This window comes from Diadema antillarum, unplaced genomic scaffold, assembly GCF_040938485.1.
Source record: "Diadema antillarum isolate AM-2024a unplaced genomic scaffold, OU_Dant_1.0 seq00000235_RagTag, whole genome shotgun sequence".
NCBI classification, from domain to species: domain Eukaryota; kingdom Metazoa; phylum Echinodermata; class Echinoidea; order Diadematoida; family Diadematidae; genus Diadema; species Diadema antillarum.
The window spans coordinates 738,765-752,812 of NW_027271284.1; the positions used below are offsets into that span (position 1 = coordinate 738,765).

The 14,048-nt window shown below is 39.6% G+C and overlaps 1 protein-coding gene across 1 annotated transcript in view; it reads right to left on the minus strand.

The window, feature by feature from the left end:
* Positions 1-14,048, minus strand: part of LOC139729384 (inositol polyphosphate-4-phosphatase type I A-like) — a 72,614-nt gene that overhangs the window by 44,312 nt on the left and 14,254 nt on the right. The window contains exon 2 of the mRNA XM_071640310.1: positions 9,373-10,366. Coding sequence (XP_071496411.1) covers positions 9,373-9,571 — 199 coding nt within the window. The 5' untranslated portion in view covers positions 9,572-10,366. The remainder of the gene's footprint in view (positions 1-9,372; positions 10,367-14,048) is intronic.

The window sequence follows — 14,048 nt, forward strand, 5'->3', positions numbered from 1 at the left end:
ACTTCAAAATCACCTTCTCTTCTCTTATTTGCCCCTAAAGCACTCCACAGATCATACCAATCATTATAAAACCAACATACATTTAACAGCAGCACTGATTACCATCAATATCATTAAACCTCCATTTCAGTGGTACACAAAAGACCTGAACTGATTTCTTTTTCTTCCTGTTTTTTGCATAATTTGTACGATAAAATATTGATCAGAGGGTCTTTAATAAATATTCTAATATTCATATTGATGAGAAAAAAAGAAACATAAACTTCTCACTACTCCAAAGGCAAATACACTAATATCTCATCTCCAAAGCAAACAGGGAGAGTTAAGAAAGTGATAATACTCAGAACACCATTTTTAAGATCTTCAAAGAATCAAAGTTTTGATTTAATACTGGTATTAATGTCACCAGATCTGTCGTTACAGACTCAGTGCTAATTAGATCCTTTAATAATATTCATGAATATATTGCTTTTGTTTCACTGCTTTTGAGCAAAATAATCATCCTTTATCAGCATCAACTTAAAAATGAATAAAAAGGGCACACAAACAATATACATGCCAGAAAAATTGCTGAAACAGCGCTGCTTTTGAAAATACTTGATGATAGTAGGATATGGCGGTAATATGTTTTCAGTAATACCAAAAAATCAGTGTCATGTTCACATTCACTCACAATCTTCACAAAACACAACAGCAAGGTAATTGTAAGTCTCTGATGTCATGCTTTCCTTTCCAAGAAAAACACAATATCCTCTTGTCAATTTCTGGTTCAATTAATGAAAAAATAACAGTCTTCTTTCTTTTCTTTTCAATTTACTCTGTTAAAGAGATTTGGAAAAAAAGTTCAAACAGAATCAATGAATTTTATAAATAAACATAACCACCAGAAACTAGTCTTTTTTCTCGATTTTCAAACAGTGCACTACTTGTTACTCAAGGAATATTTTAAAGCTGTATACTGCGGTAATGGCACAGAAATGTAATGCATATTCATTTTGTTATGTACTGTGGCAGTGCGCCACCTACGACTGACTCCACAAAAAAGTCTTTACACCAAATGTGTGATCCAACAATACGATCAAACTGCCATGTTTACCGAGTCTCGAAGTCGCATTGCCATAATAACTATGTGTGCCATACAATACTGTACCATTACCAATGACATTGCAAATCATGAAACCGATTCTTTCACCAAACTTCATATTGAATACTAGCACTCTACAGAGAGAATGGAATGCGATTAAAGTGTCGAACAATAAAAGGAACGATGATTGAAAATTGATCAGACTACAAATGAATACTTTTCAAATGGCACATTGAAAGTCCAACTCCATAAAGCATTGCACTTTTTGATGGGTCATTTTATGGCTGGGGTGAGTGGGAATTCATACGTGTACATGGTGGAATAGAAGGAAACGTTTGTATCATACAGTTATGCATGAAATAAGCATGTACTTCATGAACATGTGATATCAATGGAGCAACAGCATGGTGCAGGGAGGATGACATTGACAAGCATGCAATGTACGTAATGATGTGCAAACAAAAAATCAACAACAACAAAACACATAAAGCACGGGAGATTGGTCACATGCCTTTGTGGATTTCCATTCCTTGGGATGCTGGGAGTGGGAGCATGAGTTAGATATCAAATACAACAACAAACAAACAAACAAACAATGAAAACAAGAAAGTTATGATCATCAATTCACAGCGTATGCTTTCATTCCATGAGCATGATGAACATTAATTCACACATTGGCCCCTATTCACAAAGGTGGTACAATCTTTGTCCATGGTTTAAACCATGGACACAGACCGTAGTTTTGTGTGGGGCGCCAAGTGTCGCATGGCCTATTTCGTTACAAAATCAGTCATTTCGTCAACGAAATCAGTCATTTCACCAAATGGTCATTTCGTCGACGAAATGACTGATTTTGTCTGTCAAATCAGTCATTTCGTCGACGAAATTACTGATTTCGTAACGAAACAGGCCATGCCACACTTGGCGCCCCATACAAAACTACAGGCATTGTCCATGGTATAAATCATGGACAAAGATTGTACCACCTTCGTGAATTCGCGCCATTGTGTTTTAGGACAATTATGTAAATTATGCAATGCTAGGCATGGCACAGATGATGGCTGTACACATTTAAAAAAATCACACTTGACACAACTTATAAAATAGCTGATACAGCAGATAGAACTTGTGTTGTAAGCAGCACAGTGATTGATGTACAAAATGAAGCAAAATATCAAATCAGCTGCTAGTGCATAAAAGAGTGCATTTTCTCATCTAAGGCTACATTGACTTTCCCTACTCCAAGAAAAGACAGAATTTCCACAGAGAACATTTGGCTGATTCTAATACGAAAGTCAAACTTGAAGGAAAACACGGTGCTGTTGTGTATATCATGTATCACTAATTCAGATTTTTTTTCCAAAAATTTTATCCAAAATTGACTGACTGAGCTACAATTTTTTTTTTTTTTTGATGACTGACAGTGCCTTGAAATAACCTTATCAGGAAATGAATAACAAAAGATGATGAAATTGCAACAAAAAAAATACTCATACATTGTAATTTTTATTGTTATAGATTACAGATCATGGATGGTTTAGGGCTTTTAAAGCAAGTTTGTCAAAGCCCTCCTGATACATCCGGATTACAACCAGCATCCAGAACCTACACACAACTGAACAAATTCCAAACAAGGAAACTGCACAACTTCTCAATTGGCCATTTAAGCATATGGTATCTGTCAATGTCTTTTCTTGCGGACCTGTGAGACAACGCTCAGACAACGTGCCAACTCTTAGACTTCGGACCCACGCGGCCTGATGATACCATTCCACTTGGCTGACCTACAAGTGAAATTTCGGGGATCCCCTTCCCTCCGTTGTGGATTAATCAATTAACAAATGCTGGGGTGACGGGGGAGTTAGATCCAAATCAGCAGATTCTATTCTCTATTAAACACAATTAGACGAGGGTAATTTGGACATCCGAGGAACTGACATTCAGAAAATTTCCTCCGGATGAATGGCGAAAAAGAAGTCGGTTAGATCACAATACTTACAGACTAATCTTGGAGATCTACATCTACATTCTTGGCTGAGTGCCAAGACTATTGAGCAAGAAATGGGAAGGGGGGGGGGGGGGGGGAGGCACACTTTATCAAGAAAAGAAGCGACCTGCTAAAATTGTTTAACCTGCAACAATTTATTATTAAGAAGCAATAACAAAAGGATGCAGCCACACTAGCAATCTGAAATTTACCAAAAATTTTTTTGATAAAAGTCCAAATTTGCATCTTCACAGCAAGTCCTCTGGGTGTTCAACATCTATCCCAATCCACTATTTGGATTTAAAGCTAGGAAGTTTCCCCAAACATACAGGTGGGATCAACAAATGCAGAAAGATAGTGAAACACTCAAGGGGAAAAGTCTGAGGGAAATCCAACAAGAGACCCGCGGGTCTAGCGCTCACCTGAGTATCGCAAGTTCACCTTTCACGCAGTCACTAATCTAAATTATTCACAGCTCTACCAAAATTTGACCAGGCATTCTGAAGTGGAAGATGAAAATGTACAATAAGGGCCCAAATTTTTAAAGATTCCTTAATTTGGGGGATGGGGGCCCCCTGGGGCCCTCTGGGTGGGGCATGGTGCCCATTTTGATAAATTGAGATCCTGACCCCCTAAGGATGCTACCTGCCAAGTTTGACGAAAATCTATCATGAGGTTTTCAGGAAGAAGATGACAATGTACGATTCAGGCCCCCATTTGGACCTTCCTAACCAACCCCCCCCCCAACCCACCCCCCCCCCCCCACCCCTGCCCCCAAGAGGGGCACCCCTGGATCTCCTATGAACAAACTCGAAACTACAGTCATTAATGTACTCACTCATAGTATTATCTTAGCTGTATAACTTCTGATTCTAGAGAAAATTTTTAACGATTCCTTCATTTGGGGGGTTTGGGCCCCCCTGGGGGCCCCCTGGGTGGGACATGGTGCCCATTTTAACAAATTGAGATCCTAACCCCTTAGGGATGCTACCTGCCAAGTTTGGTGAAAATGGGTCATGGGGTTCTAAAAAAGAAGATAAAAATGTACAATTTAGGCCCCATTAGGACCCCTCCTCACCTCCCTCCCCTGGGTCCCAAGGGGGGCATCCCTGATTCTGCCATGAACAAACTTGAAACTGCAGTCATCAATGTACTAACTCATAGTATTAACTTAGCTCCATCACTTCTGGTTCTAGAGAAGAAGATTTCTAAAGATTCCTTAATTTTGGGGGATTTGGGCCCCCTGGGGGTCCCCTGAGGGCCCCCTGGGTGGGGCATGGTGCCCATTTTAACAAATTGAGTTCCTAACCCCCTAGGGATGCTACCTGCCAAGTTTGGTGAAAATGGGTCATGGGGTTCTCAAGAAGAAGATGAAAATGTACAATTTAGGCCCCATTAGAACCCCTCCCCACCCCCCTCCCCTGGGTCCCAAGGGGGGCATCCCTGATTCTGCCATGAACAAACTTGAAACTACAGTCATCAATGAACTAACTCATAGTATTAACTTAGCTCTATCACTTCTGGTTCTAGAGAAGAAGATTTTTAAAGATTCCTTAGATTTGGGGGGTTTGGGCCCCCCTGGGGGCCCCCTGGGTGGGTCACGGTGCCCATTTTAACAAATTGAGTTCCTAACCCCCTAGGGATGCTACCTGCCAAGTTTGATGAAAATCGGTCTTGGGGTTTTCAAGAAGAAGATGAAAATGTAAAAAGTTTACGCACGACGCACGACGCACGACGGACAACGCACGACGGACGACGCACGACGCACGACGCACGACGGACGCCGGACGAAGGGCGATCGCAATAGCTCACTTGAGCCTTTGGCTCAGGTGAGCTAACAAGCCACTAAATATTCATGAAGTTTGATATTTCTGGTTAATCCCGTGTGCCACCTGCGCTAGATGGACACTTCAAAACAATTTGAGATGTCAGCACAGGATAATGACATAAAGTTAAATACAATTTCCAGAAAGTGTAGAACATTATAGCGATTACCCAGTATTGGTTAAAGACTCATTTTGATCACAAGAGTCTCCAGGGTCTCATGTCATCAAAGATGTTTTGATAGCAATTATTGCTAGATATAGTACCTTCTTGCTCAACAGCCAATCAGAAAGAACTGGAGGATTCTTGTTTACACCATGACACTTGGCACTGCAGCAAGAGTTGCTATCACAGCAACTTTTTTATAAAATGGAGCACATATGGGACTTCATTTCTTGTATAGTTTCAGGGAAAGTACGATTTTGTTATTTTGGGATGTATGGACTGATTTTGAGACTTTGCTGAAAACACGCCATAATGTCTAGATACCATATGATTAACAGCAGACTGGAAGGTCCAAAGCAAGACACACTTGATGTTACGCACATGATGGGGGCGAATATGGAGAGATACGGAGAAAAAAAAAAAGATTAGTTTTCGTTGGCACACACATCCTTCCGAAACACATTTACACTATAAATGTGGCGCATCACTGTACAGTGGGTGGAACAGCCTCTGGGTGCAGCTAGCTCTTGTAAAAAAAATTTGTGAGATTGTAGCACTGCACAGCAACCCTGATATTTCTGTACACCTGTGGGTGGCACATTATGTCAGAGTTCAAATTTGCAAAATTCCACCAGGAAAAGTGCGGAATTGATGGGTCCCCATTTTCCTTATAGGTTGACCAAAAATAACCTGGACGCTTTCTGCATCAAGGGTGAACTATTTCATTTCATTTCCAACAGAGTTTTCCCACAAAAGTGTCACATTGAGTTAGATAAAATTATGGCATAAATGAGTTAATGAACATGTATACAGGGTGGCGAGCATTCAGTGCTGTGAGTTTATACAGTCTACACTATGCAGGTGGATTATGTTTGGCTCTTCGTTAGGTGGTGCATGAGCGGTAGCAGTGAGAGTGAAAGGTGGAAATCTGAGGGAAATGGAGAGACAGAGATGAGGGAGGGGGGGAGACAGGAAATGGGGGTGGGGACAGCATGATGTAAAGCATGCTACAGCTGTACATCTAAACTGACAGATGACCTCCTCTTACCCTGGGGAAAGGGGCCCCCAACCCCACCCTATAAACCCATCCCTCACCCTGACCTGCCCTCACTCATCCTGACCCGCCCCACCCTTCATCCAAAACCTTGCACCACTGCAGGAGTTGCATGTTTTTCTTTTTTGTTGTTGCTTTTTTTCAGTCTGCCACCAATGAAGCACTGGCATATGTCAAAGAAATAATATGTGACCCATAACCATGGTAACCTAATATTGCAATAAAAGTTGCAGACATGGAAGAGCCTAGAAAGCTGTCAAAATCAAGTGATTTGGCTGCATGATGTCTGTTCAAAACTTCTGACAAAAAAGTTTTATATCTCGGGAACACCTCCTGGCCAAATTCAATGTCTACGATCATTTGGAAAATCAAAACTTGTTCATTTGTCACAGTACAACGTAGGTCTAAATTTAGTATTTTGAATAAATATAACCTACATCACTGCACACTTGACCACATCTGAATTTTATAGCCTGCTGACTTTCTTACAAATACAACCACCGTTTACAAATGTCTGTGGGGTACTTGCAGGTTTTGTGGTGAGAGAAATGAAGTGGGAAAAAATCATACATCCACAGGAAGCTTGGAGTCTGGGGAATTTTGATTGCAGCCAAATCAGAAATTGATGTTCAGCACTTTCTTCACACTTTCATGATATCAAAAGGGTCACTACCGGTAATTGCCCGTATTTGAAAAGCATGTTGTATACACACATGTTGTACCAACAAAAAAGACCCACACACACACACACACACACACATTATATTTTATGTCAGCCAAGGGTAGAATTGCAAATACCCAAAGTGTCTAATGTAGGTTTTGAATTGTGCACTAGAACACTCTTTGGGAGGTATTGCAAAGAATGAAGAATGACTTTTGAAGGATTTCCAAATTTTTGATACAATGGTATCTGACACAGATTATTATCATGGTTCAACTAAAATTCAAAATTACTGCATTTTATAATAAATATATTGCCAAGTTTGAGGCTACAGCACAGCTGGGAATAGTCAGAAATAGTCAGACAAATGATTCCCTATTGGATATTGGCATTTCTGTTGCCTTTCCAGATGAGGAAAACTTCTGAAACATCTAAAAAAAAAGGAAGTGAATGCAATTCTTTTCTCGAAGTATAGTATTGCAGCGTGGGTGATTCCAAGTATCTCGTCTCTTTCCTTTGTCTGCTTCTGGGTTGTCTATACAAAGCAAACAATTGCTCACACATTTGGGGGAATTACGCGGGGAATCACCCACATTTGAATTTGGACACATGAGGCAGCAGATTTTAATCTGTTCAAACTTTGGTCATCATTGTGTCTTTTGAAGTATGTTTGATGTTGTTCACATTCAATAATTTGCCACAGTGTATTAAGAACTTAATGTGCGAATGAATAAGCATATTAATACACCCACACACGTACACACTCAAACACATCGAAAGGTGAGCGGTTTGCTGTCAGAATGGTACAATGTACATGTACTTACAATGTAATCTTACTCAAGAGTCCATGACATTCACGCCCTCCCCCATCCCCCCCCCCACCCCCACCACCCCCTTCATAGCCCACACGAGTTGAAAGTCTGTCCACTGGCTAGATAATAGGGATTTTTTTTTTCCAGTATCAGCTCAATGCACTGTACTTTTGTGCAATTGACAAATGTAAAATGGAAGAATGGAAATACACTGTACCTGTACAAGTACAGAGAATGCAACCATGACTGCATTTGCATCTCAAAAAATTATGGGATTATCCTCTTCTTCTTTTTTTTAATTCATGTAAACATAATATGTCCAAATTGTACAGTATGAGAGCTCTCACCTCAACAAAAAGGAAAATTATCCAATGCAACATACAGGTATCCCCACATTCACTGCATCTATAGAATGATGTATTCCCCTTTGTTGTTGGAATTACATGAGTGAAGCTGAAGTGCATAAAAAGATATGAGGAGGAGGCTGCCTTTTCTCATAAAAGTTTTTGGTGCTCTTGCAGTAAATTGAAACTTGGGGACTGCAAAGCCCTGTTGCGCTCTACCAAAAGGTGTTGGCCAGCTTTTCACAGTCAGTGAACAGACATTAACCTGTTGATGACGAGTCCCAGGTATACTCGGGGGAAATGCGTGTTGTAGCAAAATCAGTCCGTCCTCAACAGGTTAAACAAGAAATCCACTTAAGAATTTTATCAATTTCATACGAAAGAGAGGAAAAGAAATCCCTGCAGAACAGTGCAAAAATGATCAAAATCGGATAAGGAATAAGGAAGTTATGACATTCTGAAATTTCAAATTTTTCGGAAAACACTTCTTGACCAGTTGATATGAATATTCAAATCAGCAAGTAGACAATGTCATGCTCTCACAATTTCTTAAATCTATTTCATATACAGAAATGACAAAAATCTCGTATTTCAGCTGTATGAATTGAAAACTTGCCTTAAAACTACCCAAAATAAAAAGGAACATAGTATGTGAACTGTGATAGAGTTTAGTATGGGAATATGCCTTTACCTGTGTTAGCTGGTTATTCTGAATTTCATGTAACATACATGAAAAATTGTGAGGGCATGACATCATAAACTCGCTCATTTGAATATTCATAAGGACTGTTCACGAAATGTTAATTTCAAATGTCACATCTTCCTTATTTCTTATCCAATTTTGATCATTTTTGGAACGTTCTCTTCAGATTTTTTTCCCCTCTTTCTTTCAGAGTGTACTTACTATTAGGGTGGATTTCCTCTTCAAGGCACATATGGTACAGTGTACATTGTATATTACACTCTTTCACAAGCTTTATAATGAGATATATTCACAGTGGTTGCTGTGCCAACACCACATGGGAACATATTATCATCCCAATCATTTCCTGGTCGGTGGTTCACAGTACTGCATTAGCTAGGGAAATTCACATATTTGTTCATGTACACACGTTCATCATTGGTAAAACCACAGCAAAACCACATCAGGAAGTAATTTTATGAATTGTTATGTTCTAGAGCTGACCTACATAAACCTCTGCTTGGTTTGTTTATTTGGTTCAGAGTTTGTTTTTCTTTTGAATATGGGGAGGGATGGGGGTAACAACAAGTCAGCTTGTAAAAGAGTGTGCCATCACTTGTACAGCAATATTAGTGAAAGAGAAAGGAGTGAACAAGGAGGATTATACGAAACCTCTGTCCCCACGGTGCAATAGTGCATCAAAAGATAGTAGCAAGGTGCAGCTCTAAACTCTGTCAAAAGCCAAAAGGAAACAATTACCCAGACCTTTCCTGCGCCAGCCACCCACGGCGACCTTCATGTAGAGGGGACCCTCCTTGGTGAAGTATTTGGGCGGCTCCATGCCGATGGCTGCCAGCTCCTTCTGGTTGAACCGCATCCTCGGCGCCGCGAGGTGCAGGATCCCGCCGCCCTTGAAGTAGCTCCAGGTAGAGGCGCGCTCGTCGGCGGTATGCGTCATCTGCCGTGCGTGCGCAAGGGGGGTGTACCCCTCCTCGCACCAGTGCCCCGTATATTATCCCTCCCCCTTTTAACGTCGCGATCCGCCCGGCGTCATCATCGTTGGACCATCGAGCATCCAGCAACTACTACAATGTCCAGCACAGTATGCCAGTCCCTTCTCGCCACTCTTCTTGCAGATCTACTTCCCGCCACTGTGTCGGAAGACTACAACACCGACCAGGTTACTACCAGTCAACCACAAAAACACTTTCATTTACCTCCTCAACGTTGCTATTTTTTTATGGGCACTGAAAGGCATTTTCTTGTGAAAAGCACATCTTACTGATTTGTGGCTCTATCATCAGTGGTGTGAAAAGTTCACTTAATGGCAAAAGTTCCTTTAGCAAAATGGACAGTGCAAAGACTTTCTTTCTCTTTTCTCATCGCTCGTCATTTTTGCAAAGAATTGGTTGCGGCTCAGAGAGGATCCACAGTCTGCAGAGGGCACAGCACTTTAATACGGGTGATCCAAGATGCGGCCGATGATGCACTCTCAGCTGCACGAGGTTGCCATGGTTTCTTAACAATGTCCATCAAAATGCCATCATAAAAAAATAAAAGTAAAAAAAAAAATCAGTTATGGAAAATGATTCTGCCCTTCACGTGCTATCAACAGACTTGAAAAAGCATGACAGGGGACGTGGCATTTATTTTGAAAAAAAGAAAAGGTGTATTCTTCCTTTCCTGGAGATGAAGCAGCCAGATTTTTGCAGTGTAGCTTTTCCTGCAGTCCTAATCCTCTGTTGCAAGAAACCTGCAGAAATGACAAATAGGATTTAGATTGTAATAATGTGTCAGCATGTATATCCTGCCTACATTCTGTGCTAATGGCACAATGAAATCCACCATAGTTACTATGACGACACATAACTGAGTAAAGTACTGTATACGCCGAATGTTTCGCTAGGTTTTAATTTCGCGAATTTCGCGAGTCAGGTGCTATTTGCGAAATTAAAGACACACAAAAATATTGACTCTGATCCCGATGTGAATGTGACATACGCGTGTACACTTCTCCAGTACAGGACTCAACGATCGCAAATTTAACCACTTGCGAAATCATCAGGAATTCCCGATTCGCGAAAATTTAGACTCGCGAAATATATGGCATATATTAAGCGAGTCTAATTTTTCATGCATTTGGACTTCCCAACAATTTTGTGAGTGTTTAAATTCACTATCACGGAATACAGTGCAAATGAAGGGAAAATGTATGCATGCACATCGCATTCACGTTGGGACTAGAGTTGATATTTTGTCATGTGGTCAAATTTCACGAATAGCACTTGACTCACAAACTAATAAAAACCTAAAGAAATACATAGCGTATACAGTAGAACCAAAAAACAGACACACAGTGGTATTTTCTTGAAAAATCTTCCAATGAAGCCCTCTAGACGAACAGAAAGTAAACGAACACTTCTTTCCAGATAACACTCTCAAATTTGCGAGAATAGTATCTCATAACTTGATGAGGTTAAGTACTGATTGAAACGAATGCTTTTCCTGCAGAAACTAGTGCTGTAATAGAAAATGTACATGCATGGGAGTTGCAATTATTTCCTGGAAGGAAACAGTTTAAAGGGGAAATCCACCCTGAAATTAGTTTTGTGAATGGAAGCAGAAAAATTAGAGGAAAAAGATCATGAAAGTTTCAGCAAATTCTTCATCAAAACTAAGGAAGTTGCAAAATTGTAATCAATTGTACACAAATCAGCAATTTTGTGATCATGTGGCATATTGGGCTCTTGCCCCATTTGCTCTGTACTATAAAATAAGAAATTTCCCTTTTCCCATCAAGTAAATTTTTTGTGTGTATTACCCCTACACACAAAAAAATATATATATATTCTGCCATCAATAATGAAAAAGAAGAGAAATTCTGTAAAATTTTATGTACAGGGCAAACAGAAAGTGATCTCACATGCTATACCAGAGAATTGTCAGTTTCTTTTTGATTGGTCACACCTTCAAAATATCATCAGTTTCTTCATTTCTGTCAGCATTTGGTCAGACTTTCACTATCTTGCTTCTATCATAATTCTGGTTCTATTAAATCAAACTTATCTTTAGGGTAGACTTTCCCTTTAAAAAGAGTCAAAAAATTACTTGTCTGTGTTACATGTATGTTCGGTCCTGCAGAAACCTCATCCAAAAGTACACTGTGTGTCATGCTGGAAAAATCGCAACAGGAGCATTTCCTCGAAATGACAAACAAGTACACCATGTTGTGATAATGACGCAACTCCCTACTGGTAGTGTGACAAATTTTGTCAGATGAGCAGATGAACGATCATTGTTATTTTGTGAGCGCGTGTGTCATGCAGCATGGCATGGCGCTACATTGTATTCATCATACCATGGGTGTAACTTTCTCCTTTTAACCCGTTAAGGACGGGCTGATTTTGCTACAACACGCATTTCCCATAGACAGTTGCCCGAGTATACATGTACTCGGGACTCGTCTTCAACAGGTTAATATGTTTCTCTAAAAAGGCACAGCACTTCATATACAATGAAAACTTGGTTCAACTGTCACATCCTTTCAGATTCACTTCAGCCTGTAACCATGGTATATACAACAGTCTTTCCCCAAATGCATTGCAGCTCTTCAATATTTTCATTTATGTTGCACGTTTCTGCCACATGAGGAAATGACACAAAATAGTTAGAGCAAGTTCACATCACAGTCAGTGTACTCATGCCTCATCGAGTTCAGTTCAGCTGAACTTTGCTTCACTACTCGAACAGACCAATGTCTAAGGCTAGAACAATTGGGAATAGAGATGCATCCCACAGTCACTCGAAAAATGGGTGATACAATAGCTTTTTCAGGAGGAAGTTCCTCAAAAAGAAACTAGATACACGTTAATACCATGACAACAGGGTAAAACTGATGGATAGAATAATCATGATAATGATAATAACGATTAAATATCAGTAATAACGATGGCAAAATTCAAAACAACAAATTTGAGCTATTAAATATCACATTGTGACATCATTTGAATTATCAACACTTGTCATTCTCATATCTCACAAAATACACAGTCAGCCGGAAATGAGAATGCATGTACCGCATATAACAAAAATATTTTGGGAAATGAAATGAGAAAAGGCTGAATACCTGACTGATTACTGGAGCACCTTTATATGCCATTCATACAGTGCAAACAATTTCTTTTAAAGTGACTTTGTCACTTGAAAAGAAATTTAAAGGGATGGTATAATTTTGGGTGGGATGGGCCTTCAGGTTTCCAACTTTTTTGCGAGATAATGAGAAAGCTCTTTTGAAATATTAAAGAGCATACAATTCCAAGAGGAATTCAAAGCTTATTTGATGAAAATTGGTTTAGAAATGGCCGAGATATCCATGAACAAAGAGATCCTAATAAAAGGTGGAACCCACCTTTTCTTATGACTACTTTGTTTTATAACTTCGTTTTTGGATATCTCAGCCATTTAAAAACCAATTTTCATCAAATAAACTTTGAATTCCTCTCAGAATTGTATGCTCTGTAATATTTCATAAGTGGTTGCTAATTATCTTGCAAAAAGTTAAAATCTAAATCCCTCCCATCTCAACCAGAAGTATGCCACCCCTTGAAAACTAAAAATGTCACTATGGCAACTGGTATGTCTCAGCTCTACAATCACATCATTATTCCAATAGGTCTACCACCACAATGTAATACGCTGACAAATGCACAATTTAAGCCCAAGTTCAGTTTTATTTTTACCAAGGCCAAATACTGAGGTGAAATAGCACTGCAAGAGGGCCAATTATGCATTTGGAGCATATGTAGAATAGCAAAGCGCATACCGGGTACCATTTGCCATAGTAAATTAAGTGTGTTTGCAACACTGATTTGTCTGGACTGCCAATGCTAGTCAAGATTATAGTTCAAAACTGTGAGCTATTATCAAGGATTGCCACATAGTACCAATTCAACCAATCATAACTCTTGTTCTAATAAATAGGATATTTACCACTCTGTACAAATATACACTGTATGCATGCTATTGATATATGTGAGCCATGAATGTGAACCATAAAATGTATGCACTGCTTAATAGGCGTTTCAGTATAGATGGGACAATTTCAGGGATGCTCAGTAACCTCTCACACATATTAGAGTGCACTTTTCTTTTGAGAAATAGAACTCAGAAAAAGTTTCCACTTTGTTTCCTCTTTACCAAAAAAAAAAAAGTGCAACGTTTTTGTCCTGTTACGGAATTCAGGCGAGAGCCACCAATGCAGTGAAGTTTAGCAAAATCATCTCTTTTACAATATTACTGGTCATCAGACAGTGTGTGTGTGAGAGAGAGAGAGACAGACAGACAGACAGAAAGAAAGAAAGAGAAAGATAGGGAGAGCGAGGGAGGGATAGAGAGAGAGAGAGTAAGGGTAGAGAAAAGAGTATTCCCCAGAGTAA